The sequence below is a fragment of the Corticium candelabrum genome, chromosome 3 (assembly GCF_963422355.1).
Source record: "Corticium candelabrum chromosome 3, ooCorCand1.1, whole genome shotgun sequence".
Classification (NCBI taxonomy): domain Eukaryota; kingdom Metazoa; phylum Porifera; class Homoscleromorpha; order Homosclerophorida; family Plakinidae; genus Corticium; species Corticium candelabrum.
The window spans coordinates 836,190-861,252 of record NC_085087.1 but is presented as its reverse complement, the minus strand read 5'-3'; the positions used below and the strand labels follow the sequence as shown (position 1 = coordinate 861,252).

Genomic DNA, 25,063 nt, shown 5'->3' with positions numbered 1-25,063 from the left:
ATTGCTAGGACCTGTCGGAAATAAACAACAGAACTCACCTGTCTGCAACTGCTGACCCAAAATCGATCGCTTTCTTGGTTTTACGATATGTATACGGGAACCTAACATTACGTAGAGATTGTATATCCCGTATACGATAATTCTACTTGCGACTACACGTACGTACTACGGACTCTGCGGTCACGCGAAACGACAGTCGCTATGTAGGATTTTAAAGACATGTTACAAGTAGCACGTCTAGAAAGAAAATAGCATGTATATTCGTAATTCTTCGCAACAAATACTCCTTCTACCGTACGTGGCCCGTTGTTCAGGACTTTGAAGGCTCATAGCTGTAGAAGTGACGGTGTAAACGCAGCTTGAATTACTAGTTTATATATCTAATAGTTGGATAAATATATAATTACTACGATCGGCAACCATCTATATTAATTAACTACGTTACAGCCTATGCAAGATATAGCGATTGTTAGCAGTCACAGTTGTCTCTGCAAAGGTCTCTCAGGCTGTTTTCCGTCAAAACCATGCAGGTAGATCAGTAATCCTGCTTGGTTTACATTAATTAATTAATTCTCATCAAAATGAGTTTACAGGTAAAGTAAAGCAAATACTGAAAACCGCATATATTACTTTCACACACAAACTGTCTCAACCTCCTAGAAACACACACAAGCTTGTACATGTACTCTCAATCTGACAGTCACACCGTTGTCATCTATGAGTATTTGACTATTCATGATAATTATTCTGTAGCGAGTCCTTGGTGGTGATGGTTTCCAACTATTCTTTGAAATGACAATGTCATAGCAACGTTGAACACCGAGGATCTTGGAGGTATTGGAAGATGGGCACATACTCAACCTGATAGTAAAGGTCTAGAATTGGCAAAGTTCAAACCTATAACTGTGAGATGAATGATATGAACTGCCACTAATACTTTGTGTACAGTACTTGAATTTTGTTGTCTGCATGCCGATACATCAAGTATTATTATTTATGTGTGTATGTCTTTGCCAGAAGCCTCTCAAGAGCAGATTTCACTCTTTCTCTCTTTTACTTGGCATCTCATGCAAAACTGCTCATGATGTATGCCCTCTCACCCGCCCTTCTCGCTCCCTCACGTGCAAGAGCGGTCTGGCTCCGAGGCTCTGGCCCGTATGAGCCGGGGGACTTCCACTTTTGTGACCCTTATGTATGACGTCATGATCGACCTTAGCGCGTGACTTTTCAGACAGTACGAATTGGACGTCAGTCTCTTAGCGAAATGTCGAAGTCTGACCGGGTCGGTAGGTTGCTGAATGGGTTATTTTTTGTCATAATGATGTGTGTTGTAGAAAGAGGCAGCCGTCGTAGAGATGGAAGTTTTGAAAGGCGGAGATTCGGGTCTGACATCGGTTGCGATAGAACTAGACGTACAAGACGAGAGAGAACGTCATCGTGATGGTTTAAAGAAGACAGCCAAAGCAAAAAAGAATGATTTAGACGAACTGAAGAAAGAAGTAGAGATGGTACGTCACTGGTCACCTCCCTCTAGCTGGCTGAAACGATAGCTACGCGTCACGTTTTATAGGATGAACATGTGGTTGCTGTTGATGAATTATATCGGCGATTTGGCACCGACCCAGTGAAGGTGAGATGTCTTCGTGCTGCTTCATAGCGTGTCACGTAGATGCCCCCCCTTGTAAGAAAAAACAAATGTTACGTTCAACACACTGGCCAGGTCACTCTTTACCATAGGAACATTCAGCACCTAGAACCTTTGCTCCACTTGGCATGTTGTGCAACACTTCATTGTTTATGAGAAAGTTCTGCACTTTGCACATGTTAAAGTTGCGTCTAGCTGTGATTTTGTGAGATGTTGAGAGCGGATTGTAGACTCATATTCAAAATGAATAGACAGCAAAGCAAAATTGTGCGATTTGTACTTTTCGATTTGTAAGTTGTTCTGACCCTCTACTTCCTTCAAAATGTGTTACATTTTGGAAATATAAGTGAACTTATGTTTATGGACTTCCCTACCAGTGTAGTCTCAATCTTTCTCTGGATGTGTTCTCAATTGTCACATATGCAGAACAGATTACCAAATGGCAGGTTGCTATTTGTAATTGATTGTATGTTATAGGGACTGACAGATAAAGCAGCTGCTGATTATTTACTAAGAGATGGTTACAATGAATTAACTCCTCCCAAAACAACACCATGGTGGGTGAAGTTTGGCAAGCAGCTGTTTGGTGGGTTTTCCACAATGCTATGGATTGGAGCTGTCCTTTGCTTTTTTGCTTATGGGATTCAGTCAGCAAAAGATGATAATCCACAAAGAGACAATGTAAGTGAACAATCAGTGGGTAAAACCAGTGCTACACTTTTTGTTGTTTGTCAATATTATGTTCTGATAAATAAGGTAATATACTACGCAGTTAATTAATGGGTATTCAATAATTGTGAGCTGTATGATAATGTATATTTTTCATAGGCACTTAGGGCATGTTTCCACTAGTGCCTAAACCGATTTAACAAGTGGTTTAAGCTAAACTGGTTTAAGAATTGACCTGTTTCCACCTGCACTAAACCAGATATATTTTAAACCTAAATCGCTTTCTTAAACGTACTTCAAAGTAGGTTTAGCAAGTGGCTTAGGTTTAACTGTCACGTGACAGTAGCGCGGTTGTTTAGGTGGCTTCTGACAACACCGTTTTGTTGATATTGACTATTTTGCTGGGATAGCATTGCCTCAAAAGATCTAAGGGTCGTTAACTAAGGGAAAGAAAGCAGCTACGGAGAGAGAGAAGATAGTGTTCTTGGTCATCATCATGTAAATTCCTACTAGCAGATGCTGAATCAGTGAAAACCAACAGTTGCTCTGACTCGACGACAAAGAAGCCCAATAATTCAAAATAAGGCTTTCATACACGGTTTGTTTTCCACATCCCGGATGTGCAAGTTTCTAATGGAAACAGTCACTTCTTGAACTGGTTTAGTTTTTAACGTGTTAAGCTAAACTTGTTAATTAAGTTGCAGCTAGTGGAAACACGGCCCTAGGTAATGGTGCTCTTGTACTAAAGACTTTGTACGTAATAGTACTCTTTCCTGCTGATGAATCTCATTTGCATATTATTGTATATCACTATCTGAAAATGTCTTTTTAACTCAAAGGGTAACTGCAATGCAAAAATCAAAAATTCTTTTATGTTGGAAATTGATAGTTCTAGTTGCATACATGACAGGAAAAATAGTGTTAGATTTTTATGTTAAGTCTTCGCTGAGAAATAGCAAGTCAAAGTTGCTTCCGGTTCTTCGAGCTTTGGTAATGGGTGTGATGTAGTGTACACATCACAGAGGGGAGACTCCATGCTAGCGTGTACTGTAAACAAAGGAATCTGTGGCAAAAGTATGGTTCGGTGTTGCATGGCTGCAGGATGCATCAATTTGTGCAAGTCATACGCAAGCGTGTTTCGATTTCCGAAGATCTCCAAGCTAAATAATAGGAGGACAATTGCAGAGACGTTTGTGTTGTCCTGGCGACTACTATTGAGTACGACACGTCCTACTGAGTAGACAGGAGTCTGTAGTAGCCACTTTTAGTCTGATTGCTTCGAGATACGTACAGCCAGGTCTATTCAAAGCTTGGTCTGGGTTGTAGAAGAGCGAAATTGAGGTCACCATTTTTCATCTACCGTGCCTCCACACTTCAAGATCGCAGCACTGTGGAACCTTTGCAAAAGAAAAAGAGAGCTGCATTTTTTGAGAAGCAGGAAACTGAGGGTAAGGAAGAATCTTGTGCACGACTACAACTACTGCAAATGGCTAGGAGAGGTCAGACTCTTAATGGCTAGACTTGCATATAAGTGCTTGATCGTCATGTGTAGTGAATGCAGTCGTATGCATTACAGTATTCTGTACGGTGAAGTCAACCCTTGTGTCAACGTGAATTCAACGCACGAGCGTTAACTCATTTTGTTTTCTTTCTCACAGCAATAGCTAGAGTTTTGCATGAACTCACCACTACACTGTGCCATTATTGTCGCTAGTATTTGACATTATTATTGCGTCATTATTTGAGACAACCTCTAATACGTTTTGACCACACACGCCACATGAGTACGTATCCATCATCTCACAACGACTGCAGCTACACCTGTAATGGGTTGTTTACTTACCTGGATGTGCATCGATTATGTTAATTTGCTCTTCTACTTCTACTAATAGTACTTGCGATGGTGACAGGCTATCGGGTTGCCTGTTCTCTTCCTGGTCCGCTTCCAAGGCAGCAAAGCTTCTGGTCTAATAGCTCCCAGCAGATATTCATCCGGCGATTCATGCAATGGCGGAGCGTTATCATCACGTAAAAACCTCCAGAGGGCTCTTCAAAAGAATAGCTGTCTCTGCCGTCGCCTCTGCCTTAGCAGTGTTGCCTTAGCAGTGTTGCCTTAGCAGTGTTGCCTTGGATATAAAGTTGTAGTCATTTTTACAGGCTGCTGACTATACAGACGCACACGTGTCTTCCCTCTGTGACGTGTACACTACACCACGCCTGTTACCGGAACTTTAAGAACCGGAAGCAACTTTGACCTGCTATTTCTCAGGGAAGACTTTAACTTAAAAATCTAAAACTATTCCTGTCATGTATGCAACTAGAACTGTCGATTTCCAACATAAAAGAATTTTTGATTTTTGCAATGCAGTTACCCTTTAACAGGAGGACGTTCGAATTTTCAAGTTGTGGAACTATAATAATTAACTGACTGTTGTCTAGAGTAGTAGCAAAGATGGCAGGGATTTTATGTTATTATGCAATGCTAGTTTTGATTAAGGTACATCATATGTGAATGCATGGATGTATGCATACATGCTTGCAACACATTTGCAGGCTTCATATGTACATAAGACAATATAAAATAAAATTTGAGTATCTTCTCCAAGAAATCTGTTGTTATGTTTTACAGCCTGTTTACATGAGCCCTGGTTCATAGCTGAGCTGAGTCGATCTGCACCAGCCTGACCTAGAACACTGAATCACACCCCATTCACACAGCATTCACAAAGCGAGCCAGTTCAGTTAGTGGGTGTGTAAGCATGATAGCTACGAACAGTCATGTATACAGTAGAAACACTTACCCTACCTTTTCTTATCATGAATCGGATACAAGCTGCATTTTTGTCGCTAACTTCTCATACACTTCTTTGTTTAGTGGCCGACCATCCAATTAGTCGATCAGTGGCTTTGTTTAGGAAAATGGGCGATGGCTGACCATGCAAAATCTGCATTGGTTCAAGGCTTCAACTGAATGATTTTGGTGTATTGTGGTTTTAGTAGATGAAACTCTTAGAGTGACACTTTCTTGTGTTGTTCACATTAATTAAGTTGTGTTGCATGGTCAAATTTAAAATGTAATTATTAAAAAGAGAAGGTTAAGCTGCATTACAGTCAGCTTGATATGTGAGTATGCTTAACCATTACATGACCCAGTCAGTCAGTAAACGTGTTTGATTGGTAGGTCATTGAGTTGTTTTTCAGCTGTTTCTGGGGATTGTGCTGGCTGCTGTTGTTATTGTCACTGGATGTTTTTCATACTATCAGGTTACTTGCTTGTATGTTGTATTTGCTAGTTTTTGTTCACACAAGGACTTCTGAATTTGCTTACATAGCTGTAGCATGTGTTATCTTGTATGTCAGTTATTTGCTTTCTTGCCTTCTTCCTACTGTGTTTCCGCTTGCTTGTCTGTTACCTGTCTTTGCATGTTCTGGTGCCTATTTGTATGCTTGTCAGTGCACAGGACTTTGGATTTGTGCCTCTGCATGGTGAGTATTTGGTGTGATGTAGTGCACTTTGTTAATCTACCCTCTGTTACACAGGAAGCAAAGTCAAGTGCCATCATGGAGAGTTTTAAGAATTTAGTTCCTCAGGTATGAAGACAAGTAGTTATAATGTGAAATAGAGGAGGGGTAGCACAGTGAAGCTACTAGTAGTGTGTATAGATTATGCATTTGCATGTTTCAGTGTTACTAGGAGTGTTATAAACTGTCTCATTGCATTGTGCATTCTGTTTGTTTAAATATTGTTTTATTACTACATTTGCATTGCAACTTACTATTGCAAATATTTCTTGGTTTTGCTTATAGTTTGTGGTAAGAAATGAAGAAAGATAGACGTGTTTGGTTGCGTAGTTGTATGGGTCTTTCAACCAAAACATTTTATTTGATTGTGTGAAGTATGGAATACTATGATGTCAAATTGGATATAGTTGTAGAGATGCCATGTGAACATTGCCAATGATTTGTATCGTGTGTTCTTGTGCAGATGGCTATTGTTATTCGAAATGGTGAGAAGAAGACTCTAAACTCACGAGAGATTGTTGTTGGTGATCTGGTGGAAGTGAAAGGAGGAGACAGAGTGCCAGCAGATCTACGAATTATATCAACACATGGAATGAAGGTGACTTTTAGTGAATTAGACTAAATTGTAACGAATTATGACTTATGTTATATGCTGCTTAACTAAACATTAATAGTTAAAGGTACACTCCGTTGTTTAGCACAACGGCCACGCAAAGTTGATTGCATAGCTACGCAATCAAGATAGAAGGTTGATCTGAACTACAGGCAAAGCTGAATGTGAGGGCGCTCGATATTAGCAGCAAATAGCCTGAAAACAGAACGCATAGGATGGTCACGTGTGAAACATTCCGTCAACGCGTGCTACCATCAAAATGCTAGAAGACACTCACGAGACGTTGAGAAAATGTGCCCATGGGTTATGCAACGGGCATGGATGTGCATGCAAGGCGGAAGGGACCAACTGCACTGCATTTGTGCGCTTGCACTTATCACGTGACCTAATTATTGCCTACCACGTGATCATCGAATGCTCTCTGTTTTCATGCTGATATGTAGCGCTTGCATGTTCAAACCTGGTTTTGTGTAAAACATAACCTATTTGGTGCCTTTGACCTGAGAAAAGATGACGAATTGGTTTGAGCGCGACTCGAACTCTGCTTCAACAATGAGATTGCAAAATTGCTCCCGTACGTTTTCATTATTTGTAATGGTGACTACGCTGTGATATCCAGCTTTGCCTGTAGTTCAGCCCAATCTTCCAACTTGATTGCGTATTGTATGCAATCAAGTTTGCGGGCATAGTGCTATATGACGGAGTGCACCTTTAATGTTGAGACATATGCTGAATTTGCTATGGGGAGCTGACAGCTTGTAGTAATTTGTTTTGTTATTGTGTGTAGGTGGATAACTCATCGTTGACTGGAGAGTCAGAGCCACAGTCACGGTCAACTGATTGCACACATGAGAATCCGTTAGAGACCAAAAACATTGCTTTCTTTTCTACAAATGTATTGGAAGGTTTGACTACCTACTTTTGGTTAGCAAAATAAGTTACACAAAGTGCTTTGATTGAGTCCAAAGTCTGTTTAAAGCAAAACGAGAAATAATTTGTAATATTTAACTATTTGTGGCAATCATGCCAATGTTTTGTGTAAACCTGAATGGTTCCATAAACGTTTTAATAAGATTACCACAGGTCTTCTAAGCTGCAACTGATTATCTTTGATTGGCTCAACAAATGCAAATTATTTTTATTCTACAAGAGGACAACCAATACAAGCATTGCACCACACAGTATATGCAGGTCAAGTTTTAGAGATTTACGTCTTTTTATTATGTGATTTGTATTACATTGTAGCTTGTGTGATTTATAATAGTTCTCCCAGGCAATTCAAAGCAGGAAAGCATTTTGTGTAGTTTCATAAAGCCATGTTATACCCTGTCTTCTTAGTTGTTGGCATTTGTTTGCTTTTCTATTTACTGTTTGACTTTGTCTGTCTATTTGAGTTTCTTAGTTTTTAGCTGTTTTTTACACTTGGTTGTCTGCTGGTTTTCTAGCTGTGTGTCTTGTGTAGTTTTTTTTGTTTTCTTTTGTTTGTGTTTGTTTATTGCTGTCTGCCAGTTAGTTTGTTTGCTGCTTGCTTACGTGCTTGTCTGCCTACTTGTCTTGCTTGTGTCTCTGTTACCTTGTTTGTCTATGGCCTACTTTTATGTCTGTCTGTCTTTTCAATAGCAGATATTTTTTATCATTTTTGTGTGTCTTTTTGTGTGCTACTCTATAGGTGCTGCAGTTGGATTAGTTGTTAACACTGGTGATCGTACTGTGATGGGTCGTATTGCTAATCTAGCCAGTGGGTTGGAGATTGGAGGTACCAGATTTTTTATGAACTTGTATGCCTTTCGAACTGTCTCTGCTTTATTTAGAAACTCCCATCTCCAAAGAAATTGCTCACTTTATCCACATCATAACAGCTGTAGCTCTCTTTTTAGGCATCACATTCTTTATCATTGCTTTTCCTCTGGGATATGAGTGGTTGCAAGCTGTCGTCTTCTTAATTGGAATAATTGTTGCCAATGTACCAGAAGGTTTGTTGGCCACTGTGACGGTGAGTACCATATAACCGGTTATTTCTGCGGTCTTAAATTTATGCATTCCAAGACAGTTACTGGTACACACATGTACATGTGTTGGAACAGTGACTTCCTGGAACTTCAAGCATACTTGTGCTCCATGATTTCTTCTTAAAATTACAGAAAAATCATGATTGCAGAAATATTTCGTTAGACAGTAGTTGTTTTTTAGATTCAGTGCATGACTTCTTAATTTATGCTATGGAAAGGGCTGACGGAGGAAGCAATGTAGGATTTAGCTTAACATGCACCAAACGAAAATACATAATCAAATGTGTGATTTCATCTTAATTTATGTAACATTCTTTTGTGTAAATGAATTGTTGGACTCCTTAAAGTGGTTTTCTTCATGATTGTGAGTAAGGGCTGAGAATAGTGGTGGTGCCATAAGACAGACACGATACTTCTAAGTTGAACTATTAAAACTCGGTTTGGCAACTGATGTATAATGCTAGTCTTAAATTACCTTTATTATAACGTTTAATGATTGGTGTACACTTAGAGAAAGGCAACTAAATTTTTTAGCTATAGTCAGGCTAATTTGGGCAACTTTGGTTGATCAACGAGAAGACCGAAAGGGTGGGTAGGTACACAGGCAGGCCGACTGAGAAACAGAATCATTGCTACTGCTTTCTGTCTAGCTGATGGTTAAAGGGGCACAGTCTAGATGTTACACACAGAGTAGCCTCGGAGTCCATCTTGAATAATGTATGCATTTTCAAGTTCATCAAAATAGAGGATCTTTGAAAAACAACGCTTTTAGATTATGATACAGTAGTACATTTTCCATATTTTCATGAAAAGGAAAGATTCAAACGCTTTGCAGCTCGCAGTTTGATTAGCTGTTGTAGTCATGAGATCTTGACTTTTCTAGACTTTGCTAAAGTGATAGGGTTCAAATATGACAGTTAGGAGTTACAAACAAAACTTATCTGTTTTCACATTCGCCTAGCCGTGTGTGAGCTTCGGATTAGATCCTGCACATGACAGGAAGTGACATTGTTTGTCATGTCGACGATGTCTGCAAGAAGCCATCATGGTGTATGAAAGCACGAGGCGCAAGACGAGAGAGATTGGCAAGACAAGGCTGGCAAAGATGACTTGATAGAGAGTGAAGAGCATCCTCTGGTCTAGGTCTCAGTTCACCCTCAATGAAATTTTTGAGAAGGGTCCTGCTGCATCCAAAGAAACTTAGGTCCATGACCTATTATGTACAATAATTTGTATGCTATTAGTGTATACACGTATTTGTAGCACATTTACATTTGCCACTGCAGCCAAACAAGTGCACTTGAAAATTACAACTTTTTCATTCTAAAATTTACCCCCAAAATAATATCGTTTGGGTGAGTGAATTCACATCTCCATTCAATCTATGATTAAAACTCTTGGTGTTGTAGGCATGCAGCATTCAAGTCCTATTGCTTACTAGCAAGCAATAATTATGACAAGCAGCCATCTCTGGAACAGGCAACAAAAGCCAGAGAACAGAGATTTTACCACAAGTATAATAAATTTCCACCATGGACTGTAAAGAGATTGAATGAAAGCAGACACTACCATGATATAACTAAGGTTACACACATGAGATCAGGAAAAGCAAATTAAAACGAAAGAGTAATGTCATGCACTGTCAGACAATAATATGACAGCAGGACTTTGAGAACATTGGTTGAACTGTTGCTTCATGTAGTCCACCAACAGCTGCTGATCTTGCAGAAAGCAGTGTAGTAAGATGAGTGCAGTTTAGGGTGCATCACCATCCTAGATGTGTCACCAAATTGACTGCTAACTGCCATTGCTACTAGCTGCATGATGTTGCATACGTTGTGTTGTTGCTTGTCGTTACTTCTGCATCTGTAGGAGACCGTTCTCTAGATGAAGTGTTTTCTGTTCTCCAGTACATACTCTGTCACCAGCCTAGAAGTGAAGCCCTGAAATGATACTGGCACGTTGACTAGTTTGCTGACATGGACCACAGCTCTTCGATTCTTGAAAACTTAATCACGTATTCACAATACTGCACACAAGCAACAGCAGCAGCTTTGCGTTTATATCCTCATAGATCATGTTTATTTTGTGCACTTTTTTCTACACCCAAACGTCACATGCACTCTCCCTTCGGTAGGCTACAACCAAGACGCACAATGTGGTCATAATAAGACAAAGATTACAATGGTAACTAAATCATACTTCGTTAGCTTTTGGATCGGCATTGTCTGAGTGTGGCTTGACACAGTAGACATAATTGTTACTCGAGGAAGCCATTTTATTCTGGGCATGGCCGGCAGGCTGCACACAATACGTGCTTTCTACCCAAGGCAAAAGCATGCGCATAAATCTGGACCGTGCTCCTTTCACTGTTGCCCTTACTTATTATGGGATGTTGCGTGTAAGTTGTGACATATTTAGTGTATTGAAATGCTGTATTCGTATTCTCAGTTTAGTACCTAACCACACTACTGGTTCTAGTTGTCACTAATTTGTACTGCTAGGATATTCTCTTTTTGGTGTATAGCAAAGATAATGATAAACTACATAACTGCTAGCTGACTTACAAACTAACAAAGATTCTCATTGCTCATGAGAGACGAGCAGTTGAACTAAGGCAAAGACAGACAGACTGGAAGGCAGTTGCTTAGACAAGAGTTTTATTGTCAGCCTTGTGGGCATGTGACATGAGAGGTTATCTGGGAAACGAGTCAGAACAGCAATTTCTGGTCTTGACAGTTTGTTATAAATGGTACATGTATTCTTGCTGCAGGTCAGTCAGCAGTGCTCTTGTTAAAACATTTATCGTGTACAGTCTGATATACTTTTTGTTTGATCTATTATGCATTGTTGTGGAATACATATTTGTCCAGATGCAAGTTTAGGTATGGATGTGAAGGGCAGCGTGTCCCTAATGAAATTATAGATACGCAACTAACAGTCTGTCTAACCTTACAAAGAACGTAACACTTTTAGCATGATACAAGTGATCAGAGAAATATATTCATATTGATTCAATTGCTATACTAAGTCCACAAGTGGTGCTAAATTTTAATTTTTTAGTCCATTCCCACTCTTTCTTTAAAGAAGTCTTGAACCTGCCCCTGTTTGTCAGTAGAGTTTCTTTTTGATTTTTACTTTTCAGGTTGGAACTTTGGTAATGTTACATACTTATTTTCAGGTGTGTCTTACTCTTACTGCTAAACGGATGGCATCTAAAAACTGCTTGGTGAAAAACCTGGAAGCAGTGGAGACACTTGGCAGCACATCTGTTATCTGTTCTGACAAGACAGGGACACTGACACAGAACAGAATGACCGTTGGTAAGAAGGGAAAGATTTCAGGGAGGGAAGTGATAAGCTGCTTAGCTGACAGTTATATCTTATTCACACTAGTATTTGTAACCGTTCCAGCACACCCTGGCTAGGGTTGGATTACTTTCTATTTTGCTGTGTGAACGTACACCAACCCGTGCTAGGCTAGTTCCATAAATCTTGCTAAGTGAGCCCAGCTCGGGTCAGCGTGTCTTTATGAACATGAGTCAAGCTGCACTAATGCAACACTTACATGTTATTGCTTTATGGCATGGTTGAAACATGGAACTGTCTAATTGATTTGTGGGGGAAAGACATTATACAGATTCTAATAGAAGAGTACACAAAGAGCAACTATTCAAGTCTGTGTGAAATTGTTTTCTTTTCACGGTTCTGTAAATTGACATCATTTGTATTTCTTTTGTACCATTAGCCAGAAAAAACGTTGAGTGACTTGTTACTTATCCGTGATCAAGGTAGTGCGATTGTTTTGCAGTACTCATCTAAAAGCATTTAGCATGTTTACAACAAACACCCCAAACTGGGCTGGCTTTATTTTGAGAGTGTGGTGTGAATGGAGGCTGGCGTGTTTGCTTAGAACTGTTTGGTTTGTAACCATGCTAGTGTGATAGGGTATTAAAGGAGCACTTCGGAGAACTGTGCAGCATCTAGTGTTTTGCTGGCTCTGTCTTTGCTGGGTAATGGAAGTCCATACTAACCAAGTTGGGCATTTTGGCGCTATCTCAGAGCAAACCCGACAGATGTATGTTAAGAACGTTTCATAACTTAAAAACTGACAGGGCTGTTTCAAGAATTTTGTCCGCCAAGTGAAGTGTTTTTTGGCGTGCGATCAAATCACTTGGTAAGGCTGGTTTACAGTACTTACGCAAGCCGAGTGTCATCCCAGTGTATAACGTAAACGTAGTCAGACAATGAAACCTATTGATTTACAGTAACATGTCAGAGCGCAACCCAGCAACGTCCTCTCGGCCCCGAAAAGTGTCTGGCATTGAAGGCCAGGCCATTCCTAGCGCACGTGAAGCAAGTGTCGCTGCTGTTGCTGTATGCCTTTGTACCAAGATTTCGTGCTCTTAGTTGTTGAGATCTTCGTCGTCCATGTTAGACAACTGGATCATGTGAGTGAAAGTGCGACAGCCGATTGGTACGTGTAGTTACAAACCGCCATATTTCCGGGTTACGTTACGTTGACACTCGAACAGAACTCAAGTCTAATCCAATGTCTTGATGCTGGTCAGAATGTAGCATCTTGGTGAAAGGTGGTAACGTGTTTACAGTAGCACGCTGACGTTACGTTAGCGATAAGCTGGGCTGACGCTCGGCTTGCGTAAGTTACTGTAAACCAGCCTTTACTGACACAATCATGTTTCTGGAAATGGTCTCTGCTGTTTCCGTCGCTCCAAGCAAGCACAGTGGAAACCGTCATTCTACTTTCAGACCGTCTAGAGACTGGCCTTCTTTTTGTGCACAGCAACATTCAAGAGAATCAGTGTTTTGAGAGATTTTTTGGCGTTGAAGGCAATGGACGCGGTCGTCAATTGTGTTCTAACAGTTTACAAGGCACTCATCCCCATGCAGAAACACTTTCGTGAACGCCCTTTCGGTTGCGCACTAGACGCTGCTCAGTTCTGCAGAGTGTTTCTTTAATTAATGTCAGGTGTATAAGCAGATGGGAGTGCCCTTGGCACTATTTCTTCTACTCTGTAAGCTATCATACTGTAGCATCCATAGATTTTGTGCACTTGCTTCTCTTGCTAGTAGCAAGAAATCATGATTATATGTATGTATGTACATATGTATGTGAATAGTGTTGGTGTATTTGTTACGCATATTTGCATTGTTGTAGTTAATTTTGATTTCTACCAACCACCCATACATACTTGGCACCTGTAGGATAGGTTTGGTAAACAAACTGATTTACAGTATTGCTGTCAAGAGGTGATTGAACAACAGGGTAAGTTTGGTGTGTGAATTTTTTATGTGATTTTATGTGACTGGATCATTTGTTTTTGAAGGGAGGTAGGCATTATACAGTAGGATTATTCAGCTATGAGCCTATAAGAAAAGGGACTTTGTAAAAGTCCCGAGACTTGGCGAGTAGCGTACTCTACACGTATAGGGCTGAACTGACTGGGACTTGTGGCTGGCTGGCTGGCTGGCTGGCTATGTCTGTCTTGCTGCAGGAATGTGCCATGCCTCCTTTGTGTTGCCCAATCACGAAGCATTAATTCCTTCATGTCGTACGTGGCAACCAGAGACAATGGACTCAAAACTTTCACGAGAGAGTTTTATTACCAGAACGGTGTAATTTATGTTTGCAATTGTTAGATCTTGTCGGAAATAAACAACAGAATTCACCTGTCGGCAACTGCTGACCCGAAGTCGATCGCTTTGTTGGTTTTACGATAGTTGCGAGCGAAGTGAGCCTCTCTTTTGTCATGTCAATTGAGGTCGAGATATATTATATTTATATATTTATATATTTATATGCGTACGTCAGCACTTGTCATATCGATTTACGACAAAACAGAAAGACTGATCGACAAAATGATGCCGCTAGATGAATGCAATTTTGACTCCCGTAATATATGCGCTCAAAATTGAATCAAGGGTCCCCTTTCGAGGAGTTGACTCAATTATAATTTCTTGGCGAGAAGAGTGAAATGACTCTCAAATTTGCTTCAGTACACGACTAATAAGGAAATAACATTGATGCGTGACAAAAGGAATTGAAAGGAAAAACTAGAAGGAGAGAAAAGTCTGTTTTCTGAGTTTCCGTGCATTAATTTGACAGAAATTATTGCTATGCAACCATTGTTACGCGACTACGCGACCACTGTCATGCGACTAGCTAAGTAAACGAGTAAGACGATTGAAGCGTAAATGAAGAATTGAAGACAACTAGAAGAAGAGCAACTGAAAGTCTTTTCTGAGTTCCCACGTTTCGTTGACAGAAACTATTGCTACGTAACGCAACCATTGTTACGTGAATAGGTAAAGACAGAACACCATCGCTCGCCAAACACAATGCTAACGAGTATTTACTAGTTATGCGGAAATCTAACATTACGTAACCAGGAGAGATTTCATGTCCTGTATACAATGACTCTACAGGCTATTTACAGACTTCGTGGTCATATGAAACGGCGTATGGTTTTAGATACATTTTACAGGTAACATGATTAGAAAGAAAGTAGCGTCTAGATTCGTAATTCTTTGCGACAATTAATTAATCGTGATCCTCAGGACTTATGAGGCTCCTAGCTGTGCAAGCGACGGTGTAAACACAGCTTCAAACAATTATTTGAATGCACAAACTGGCAGTTCAATGGCTTGTGACAGTGCACCTGTCATTGCACGTGCTGCCCCACTGCTTTGCTAGGTGGCTTTGGATAGGTCACTTCTGTAATCAAAAGGAGATACCGACACCAGTTCAAATGGGATGGCTATGGGGAAGTTGTCGCCTATGGCCATGTTCACACTGCTAGTTAAAGCGTAGTTATCCAACCAGGGTCTAGTAACTAAACTACAGTGTGAACACTAGCTGTGGTTATCGCGTAGTTGTAGCGTAGTTATTGAACTCTTAACTTGCGACCTTGGTTAGAGCATAGTTACAGTAGTTACACATGCATAGTAGATCTAGATGATTAGTCTCGCGTAACGGGGAAGGGTCTGGCTACGCGAGTACCAGATGATGTCTAACTATAACTCCCGTAAGTCTGCTGTTGAAATGATGCGTTTTATCAGGCATCCTAAAGCGTGTAACGAACTTTTGTTTGTTTGCCTTTCACTTCCGGATACTAGAGTAATAGCTATGTTTACGCTAGTGTGAACAACCACCTAAGTAACTATACCGTAGTTACCAAACTAGGAATATAACTATAGTTGCATAACTACGCTATAACTAGCAGTGTGAACATGGCTTATGTCAGTCAAAGGTAATTTATGTATAGTGTGTGAGAAATTGTTCTCTTTGATTATACGTGCATTTTGATTTTATGAACACATGAATCCCCAATTAGTTCTGATGACCGACATTCTTCTGTATGTCTATTCATAATGCTACTTATACTGTATAGTAATTACAGGAATAGGAGAAGTGAAGTTAGTGAATGGAACAATAACCACTTGTTCCTATAGTATGAGCTTTAATAGCAGTAGAGGTCAAGGTCTGTCAGCCAGTGTGTAGATGTACAGACTAATCATAAGAAGTATAGTAGGACCTGTATAGATTTTAATTAAATGATGAAGGTATAAACAGTCACTGTTGGCTCATGCTGTGGATAAGTTGTTGTTTCTGCCAGCACACATGTGGTTTAATTGTGAAATCTATGAGGCCGACACAACTGAAGATCAAACAGGAGAAAGTTTTGATAAGGTAGCATTATAGATGACTTTGCTTATGGATATCTGTTTTTTAACACTGTTTATGTAGTCGTCAGATGAATGGATGTCTCTGGCACGCATTGCTGGTTTGTGTAATCGTGCAACATTTAAACCAGACCAAGATGATGTGCTCATTCTTGCCAGGTGAATTTTTACATAGATCTATGCATTGGATAGAATAGCAGTGCATGTGTATTGCAGGGAATGTAATGGTGATGCCAGTGAGACTGCGTTGTTGAAGTGTGTTGAGTTGTCTGTTGGATCTGTGGAAGACATGAGAAATAGGAATAAGAAAGTTGCTGAAATTCCGTTTAATTCGTCCAACAAGTATCAGGTACAGTTTACCAAGGAATTTCAGCAACCTAGTTATATTGTTGAATGTATTGCTACTGAATGGTATTGAAGTGCAAGGGTTTGACTGTGGTTACATGTGAGCTTTTATGTGTCATGAATACAATGGGTTGTTAAATGTTTTAGTGGGGTGCACGAACACTAATGCTTGCAAAGTTTTTATTCTCTATCTTACACACAAGTCTCAAAGCAAGCAAAATCAACAAGAAAGTTTTGTTATATCACTAACCCATTTTATGAAGTTTGAGAAGACTGTTTAAGACTAGTTCTAAACGAAGATAACTCATCGTTGTAGAGTGACTAGAGATTATCAGCATGGTGAATGCAGTGATGAAAATGTCAGCTGCAGCCAGGAAGGAAACATTGCCCATCTTAGAATTACAAAGCAACTAGATCAGTGGTTAGCAAGACTTCTACAAGAAGACCTAAGAAAACTATACTTCAGAACTTGCATCACTTGCAAAGATTGCTGGGGAAGCAGAAGATCTTGTCAAGTCATCTCTCAAAAATGGAGCCACTTGTCTCAAGATTTATTCAGAGGGCAACCAGAAGAAGATGGAAGGAATGGGAAGAGAGTAAAGTGAGTCCAGAAACACAAAGGCATTTTGTGGAGGAGTGAGGAAATAATGGTTTTACTTATGTAAGCTAGGTTGTGTTAAATGGAAGTGGTAGTAAGTGGAGTAACATAAAACGGTAAAGTGGCACTCGCAATGAGCAATTTCTGTGGCAAGAACAACAGAGGCTAATTAATGAAAAACCAACAATTTTGCAGGATGACGATGGAGTCACCCACCATGCAAGGATTGTTACCAAATGGAAAGAGAATCATGGAGTGTTGTCATTAGCTTGGTCAGAATCCTAACCTTACTCTACTCTGATAGAAACCTTTGGGCAGAGCCTAAAGAGGAAGTTTGCAACAAGGAGAAATTAATAGAAGCAATTAGAGTTGAGTGGCAAAGCTATCACTGGAATTGATTCAATACTTTGTGGCATGCATGAAGAGCAAGACTGCTGTTGTAGTCAAGGAAAAGGGATGTCCTTCTGAGTAAAGAAATACATGTAGCATATTGGATATGGAGACATTCCTGTTCACTGTTGTTTTATGTACAGGTAAAAAGAAATCATCTAGGAGCTATAAGTGACATTCAGCAACCCACTGGCCACACATCAAGGGGTGCGTCAGCGTGGCCTGAAACTCCGAGTAGCGCCGGGGTCCCTACCTAGAAATAGGCAGGGGTGTGCTATCTTAGGAACTTTCCGAAGGGCATAACCATATCCGTGTGTGTGTGTGTGTGTGTGTGTGTGTGTGTGTGTGTGTGTGCATGCGTACGTGTGTGTGTGTGTGTGTGTGTGCACGCACGTGCGTGTGTGTGTGTGTGTGTGTGTGTGTGTGTGTGTGTTGTGTGTGGAGCAACATAAACCATTGTACATGGTCTTTATAGATTTGACAAAAGCTTTTGACTCAGTTAATTGAGAGGCAATGTGGAAAATCTTAACGAAATTGGGCTGCCCACCCAAAATTTGTAAATTTAGTGAGACATCTACACATGAAAGAATGAATGCAGAAGTCATCTCTAAAAGTGAAAAATCAGAAAGCTTTGTTGTCCAAACAGGAGTAAGCAGGGCTGTGTGTTAGCACCCACTCTGTTTGCTCTGTTTCTTGCTGCAATGCTAAATGAAATGAATGGTTGAGCTGAAAATAGAGGAGTCTCAATTCAATATCGTATGGATGGTGGTTTATTTAATCTTCGCAGATTTATGACGAAATCTAAAACTGTAACCACAAATTGAGAGATCTGCTCTTTGCAGATGACTGCTCTGGTAGCACATTCTGCAGATGGTACCATGGTATGCAAAAAATTGTAAAGTCTTTTGCAAAAGCAGCTACCAGTTTTGGATTGCAAAATAGATATCAAGAAAACAGAGTGCATGTTTCAGCCGATTTCTGGTACACTAAATGCTGGTAAGGACATTTTGTGAATGGTGAAGCACTAAAGAGGGTATCCTCTTTCTCTTACCTTGGCAGTGTTCTTTCAGAGGATTGTAGTGTTGATAAGGACATTTACTGCACGTCTGCAAAAAGGAAATAGAGCGTATGGCTCAACTTCAATCAAGATTATGGAGTCAACAAGGAATAAGAATAAAGACTAGAATCAAAGTTTACAAAGCAGTCGTTCTTGCAACTATTCTGTATGGATTGCAAACGTGGACGCTATATAGAAGAAATATTCAGGATCTAGAAAAATTTCACCTTTGCTGTCTGCATCAAATAATGAAAATTCATTTGTCAGAAAGAGTGAAAAACATAGAAGTCCTGCAAAGAGCTTAAATAACAGGAATTGAATACATATTGACTCAACAGCAACTAAAGTGGGTAGGTCATGTCGCAAGAATGGATGAGAGACATTTACCAAAACAAGTGCTATACGGTCAGTTGTTAGATGCACCAAGAAAAGCTGGTAGTCAGAAGTTGAGGTTCAAAGACACTTTAAGACACAATCTACAGAATGTCGATATTGATCACAAGAAATTGGGAAATGATAGCATGTGACTGTTCAATGTGGAAGAAGAGTATGAGATTAGGTTTAGATCATTACGAGGAAGGTTGAATTGACAAAATTGAAGAAAAGAGACTAATGCGGCACAACTATACACCACAAAACTTGACTACTGGTACAAAGAACGTTTGTAATATCTGTCATTGAGTATGGCGTTCCAGAATTCGATTCTTTGCACATGAACGTGCTCATCAAAGACAAATTGTAAACAACTGCTGAATGGAAGTCATGAACTCATTATTGAGTAACGAAAAAGAAGAAGGAGTGTGTGTGTGTGTGTGTGTGTGTGTGTGTGTGTGCATGTTGTGTGTGTGTGTGTGTGTGTGTGTGTGTGTGTGTGTGTGTGTGTGTGTGTGTGTGTGTGTGTGTTGTGTGTCTGTCTGTGTCTGTCTGTCTGTGTCTGTGTGTGTGTGTGTGTGTCTGTGTCTGTGTCTGTGTCTGTGTCTGTGTCTGTGTCTGTGTGTACTATACTAATGATAGTTAAGAGTAATTGTGATTAGCACAGGTTTAGGGCAAAGGTGTTTGTTCTGCTAACTATGATTTCCAAGTCAGGTGCAGCACATGATAGTGTTTATATCAGGGAAGTATTTAACAGTCATGGCCATGTGCAACACGATACTATCCTAGTAGCCGTATTCTGGGTTTAGCTATGTACAAATGATGGAGTCTTGTGTGGATGCAGCAACTTCCCTTGTGTTTGCCAGAAAAGATATCAGCTTTGAGGAATGGAGGATGCCAGCAGCCCATTTGGCGATGACAGGGAGGACGAGGTAGCAAACATAGAGCATGTGCAACATAGAGCAGAGAACAGTATGAAAGTGAAGCCTCCATCACGTGCTGTGACTAATGCAACTAATGGCATTGTAAAGCTGTTCCCTGCAAGGTTTAGAATGACTTTAGACTTTAATCATGATTAGAAGCAGTGAACAACTAAATTTTCTGCACTAACAGAGAAGTAATCATATTAGTCTTGGTGTGAACAAGTCTCTAGTCTACTGTAGACGTAATGTGTTTTGTGTGTTTAATTGTTTACATCTGCTAATTTGCAGTTGTTTGTATATTGAAGTGTTGATTGAGTATGTGTGACTGTGTTTTTGCAGTGGTTATCAGTCATATATGATATTGGTAGCTTCCCAATACCATGTGTGGATTACATATTAGTTGATATGTGAATGATTATATTCACTGTTTTTATTAAAGGTGTCTATTCATGAGACAGAAGATCTTAATGATCCACGGTATCTGTTGGTTATGAAAGGTAGTAGAAAGACTCTGATTAACTGGCATTGCTGTGTTTGTGATGTTGTCTTGTTTAGGTGCTCCAGAGCGAATACTAGATCGGTGCAGTACAATGTTGCTTAATGGACAGGTGATGTGATGTGATGAGATAAAATCTATTTTTATAATTACTTTTGTCTGCTAAGGCATGACAAGTTGACTTTGTTTTATCTGAAGAGTTTCCATTAGCTCAGTAAGGCCACTGTTTGTTGCATGTTAGTTTCTCAGTAAGGCTTCACTGGAAAATGATGCAGGCGGGTGGGTCATTACCATTATGCCACTATATACATGGAGACTCCACAATCTTGTGTCAAACTGCAAAACACGAATGCATTATGTACATCTACTAACAACTAAGAAACAAAGCAGGCACATCATCCAGTTTATATTTTCTGAGATCCCCTTGTTAATAGGAGTTATATTACTGCATTGTCTACATGCACAGTGGATATATACCTTCCACTATTTCAAGATCACAGTAACTGCTGCAGTGTATACATATGAGCTCGTAGGTTAGAAGAATCCAGTTTTTCATCTTACAGTACACAAAAAAAGTTGACATTTGACATCTAATGATGTCGTGACCATGTGGTCAGGCTAAATTTTGCGTGCATGTAATGGTATAATGGCCAATTTGGTGCAGGAAGGATTTTTCATGCGGATGGGTTATGAGAAACTAATATATAATGAATTGTGGCCTAGTGTTAGGTCTCTGCCAAGGAGGTTATCTTTACGTCGGATTTATTTGTTTGTTTGTTGTTATGAGTAGGATTACTAAAACATGTGGATGGATTTTGATGAATTTTGGTGACTGATAGTACTTTGATAGACGTACAATTCATTACCCAAGGCCCAGATATCTGGGGTAACGGTATAGTAGTCGTCTGACCAGCGACCCTATGACTGTCTGTATTTATACATGATAAGTGCAGATGCAAATGAGGCTATTCCAACCAATAGACCAGAAGTGGTGTCATTACCAACCAATAGACGAATGCGATGTCATCATAGGGCTCCACCTCTCATTGTTTGGTAGCTGGTAGCGAGAATTCGGTCATTGGGCGTCCGTCCTGTACATGCGTGGTGTTTAGTCCTTTGGTGTACATAAGGGTTTAGCACATACAAACAACACTTAGTCTACATTTGCACGTGCATGTTTTCCAACAGCAACCAGGCGTCTAGAGAACGAAGGTACTGAATTCAGGTGCCATGCGTGTAGCTGTACCTGACTTGTAACATTTTGCTTGTTCCACAGTGTTCCTGCATAGTGGTTCTGCAGTCTGATAGCTTGAATTTTGGTGTGCGTGGCTGAGTGGCTGCAGTGTTGTTGCAAAATTAACAAGTGTCATCTTCAACAGAAATTTGGCGCTCCACAGGAATTTGCGAAGGGGAACATGCATTATTTATGACAGGGGTGTGTTTGTCGGATGAAGCGTTTAGTTCTTTGCTCTAGATAAGAGTGTAGCAGGTAGAAACGATACGTAATCTACATGGCGTCTAGTGAAGGCATGCTTTACTCCAGCACGTAAGGCTAAGATGGCCCATAACATTTGGCTTGTTCCACAGTGTTTCTGCATAGAGTGTTTCTGCATAGAGTGGTTCTGCAGTCTGACAGCTTGAATTTTCTGTGTGTGTGGCTAATTACTGTTATGGTATCCAAGGTCAGGGAATAGAGACGCCTGATCTACATTTGCACATGCAGGTTTTCCTACATTAATGTTTTGTTTTGACTTTTTCAGCTCTAGGGTCACCTCATTATGACAACCTGTGCCTATTTAGCTGTTGGTCTAAATGATTACGGTTAGACAGTGATAGCTGTGTAAATACAGTAGGCGTAACTACCACGTGAGGGGATTTTCAACAGTGTGACCTCACGCCCCATTTCTTCTCCGCCCACCATTCTATTGCTAATTAACTACCTGACTTTACAGGCACCACATCGCAATAATCATTAAGCTAATTTAATTACATGCATAATGTTCAAACAACCAATTGCAACATGAGAATGCTATCACGAGACAAACTACTCTCTGTTCCCTTTGACTCGCTCCCTCCAAAGTGACTACTGAGGCAGCTGTATTTGTTTACCACACTCAGATGTTAAGTGATCCCATTAACTGTACAATTTAGAGGTCATATTACAATACAGAGATGTTAAGTAACAGCAGAGGAAGTTGCAGGCTATCAAGACGAAACAGAACAATAAGAAGAGTCAGAAATATCAAGCAACTACTTGCGAAACAAGAGCAATTGTGAGTTGATGTCAAGGCAGACTGTTTAGTGACCTTGCTAATTGGCTACTTCCTCTATTAGCAGCATTCTTGTTGTAAAACCATACCTTCTTAATGAGTTAGTCAAGGCTCTTGATATGCAAATGCCTAGCAAACCGCCTGTGTAATATATATGCTGTCGTTACCCTAACTATAGAAAATCTGGGAACTTGCGGTTTCTAACAATACCAAGACTGTCACTGTTTGCTCTATTGCGCAGAAGTTATTACAGATTTTCAAAGCGCAATGTCAATGCTCTAGAGAGTAGTTTGTCACCTAGTTTGTCACATGTCGTAGGCCAATCTTTGCCTTTCAGTGGCAACTTCGTTTCCGGTCATGTAAATGAACCCTAGGTATAATCGCGCGCGTTACTCCACCATGTAAGGCAAAGATGGCCTAGCGTCGAGGCTAATCCTCAGCTGCCTTACGTAGACTGTCCACATGTCTTAGCATGTGGTGTGTATGTAACACCCGCCAAGGGTTTACCACGGTAGTGCGTCTGTATTCATTAGTTTTAGATTAATCTGGTTTTGGGTTTCTTCCCATGGGGTTGAAACTTTTGATGAGAAAAGCAGGATGACTCTCGATTTTGCTCCCAGACACCCATACCATTTCTGTTGAAGGACAAATGGTGTCATTTAAATGGTATGTGTACATGCTGTAAGGTGAACACAAAGCCTTTCAAAATAATTGCCAAGGAAACAATTATGGTTGTCCTCGGACTCCAGTGTGGATGCACTCATTTTGCCATGCCAAATTCAAGTTCTCTCAAGTACATAGATTCAATCAAGAATCCTTTTGGGATAATTAATCAGCTGCAACAATCTTCTTCAGCTTCTCCACCATCTAATTTGCCTGACAACATTGTTTCATCTTTAGTAGGAAACACCATGGATCCTCTGTTCTGATCTAACTTTTTGTGCAGAATCTAAATTCGAGCAAGGAGTGTTAACAAGCATGTGCATAATCATGACCAAGTTTCTCTAATGGCATTATGGGGAAACTGGGCTTTCTTGGCAGAAATTTACGCTCTCCAAATTTGCACTCTCCAAATTTGCACTCTCCGAATGCTGTCTAGATCACTTGATTAGTTTTGCTATCTCAGACACAAATAGCTTTAGTGAATCACAGGTATCAATGTATTTGTCAACATTCCTGGCAATGCTTCTTACCTAAGGGATATTTTGTGAACGTCCAGTGACTTTAGAACTAAGCAGGCAACTGTCAGTTAACTTACTGACACTTTGAATTTGTTGGTAAATTTTTGAGCCATTGTAACAGTTATGAGAACAAGGCCAACACAAGTCCTTTTTATCTTTTATGAAGGTGATTAGGGTAAAATTTTAGTGTTTTGTATTCTCTTTATTACTGATATAGTAATGCATGATGGTACACATCTACATCGTATGACCGACCTCAGTCTCTTTCTCACGCTTTTCAAATTTGCTCTGACTAATATTACATTCAAGCTGCAAAGTTATGACACACAGAGGGTTTGCACTGTAGTGCTTCTTCATTGCATCAGTATTTGTAAATCAGGCTTTTGATCAATATGTGATTTTTGATCAAATTATGAATTGTTTAACTGTTCAATCAACCGTTTAACATGTGATCACACAGATGTTTAGTTGATTGTATTCATGTCAATTCACATCAAGAGGGTTAAGTTGACAATACAGAGTAAACCGTTGGATTAAGGTACTACTATTGCTGTGGAGTCTTTACTTATATAGTATTGACATTTGGGCTTAATTCAATTGTGGATGACATTGTACTGTATGTTGCATAGACATAGAGATGTGCTTATGATGAAGCCGTATTGTGGTCAATCGTATAACTTTTTTATTCTCATATAGTTTCATCTTTGTACTTCATGTATATCACGGAGGCAAGGTTGTGATTATAATTTTTTAGTATGCTGTCTGTGATATAGCCAATGTACACTTTATTGTGTGGAATATTGAGCTGTATCAGTTCTAGCTTGAGATGATAGAATAAGACTTGGATAAGTTTGTGGACTATGGTTGCTAGAACTGTGCTTCTGCTTCTGAGGGACCCTCTTTTTGATCTTTGCAGAAGATGACAACAATTGACAACTTGACTTACCTAGATAGTGTTGATGCAGTTTCTGCTGTAGCATGTTTTTAAAGTAGAATTTAATTAACTGTTTATTGTGGCGCATCTGAGGGCTCGTTTCCACTAGTGCCTAAGCTGATTTAGCAAGTGGCTTAAGCTAAACTGGTTTAAGGATTGACCTGTTGCCACCTGTGCTAAACCAGTTATATTCTAAACCTAAACCGATTTCTTAAGCCCGTTTTGTAGTAGCAAAGTAGTTTAGATTTAACTGTCACATGACAGTAGCGAGCTTGTTTAGATGGCTTTGATGGAAATTGACTACCAGTACTTCCCACGCTTTTAATATGCTGGTTA

The 25,063-nt window shown here is 39.9% G+C and overlaps 1 protein-coding gene across 2 annotated transcripts in view; it reads left to right on the top strand.

Annotated features, from left to right (window-relative positions):
- Positions 1-1,199: 1,199 nt before the first annotated feature.
- The window catches only part of LOC134176796 (sodium/potassium-transporting ATPase subunit alpha-3-like), a 47,589-nt gene continuing 23,725 nt past the window's right edge, over positions 1,200-25,063 (top strand). For both annotated transcript variants that reach the window (XR_009969360.1, XM_062643457.1), the window contains exons 1-16: positions 1,200-1,282; positions 1,335-1,508; positions 1,571-1,630; positions 2,123-2,326; positions 5,516-5,578; positions 5,855-5,905; positions 6,300-6,434; positions 7,237-7,354; positions 8,119-8,205; positions 8,261-8,442; positions 11,640-11,781; positions 16,095-16,168; positions 16,226-16,320; positions 16,378-16,510; positions 20,286-20,343; positions 20,402-20,454. Coding sequence is in view for 1 of the 2 variants with exons in the window: in XM_062643457.1 (XP_062499441.1) it covers positions 1,265-1,282; positions 1,335-1,508; positions 1,571-1,630; positions 2,123-2,326; positions 5,516-5,578; positions 5,855-5,905; positions 6,300-6,434; positions 7,237-7,354; positions 8,119-8,205; positions 8,261-8,442; positions 11,640-11,781; positions 16,095-16,168; positions 16,226-16,320; positions 16,378-16,510; positions 20,286-20,343; positions 20,402-20,454 (1,647 nt within the window). In the remaining variant the exon portion in view is untranslated. The remainder of the gene's footprint in view (positions 1,283-1,334; positions 1,509-1,570; positions 1,631-2,122; positions 2,327-5,515; positions 5,579-5,854; positions 5,906-6,299; positions 6,435-7,236; positions 7,355-8,118; positions 8,206-8,260; positions 8,443-11,639; positions 11,782-16,094; positions 16,169-16,225; positions 16,321-16,377; positions 16,511-20,285; positions 20,344-20,401; positions 20,455-25,063) is intronic.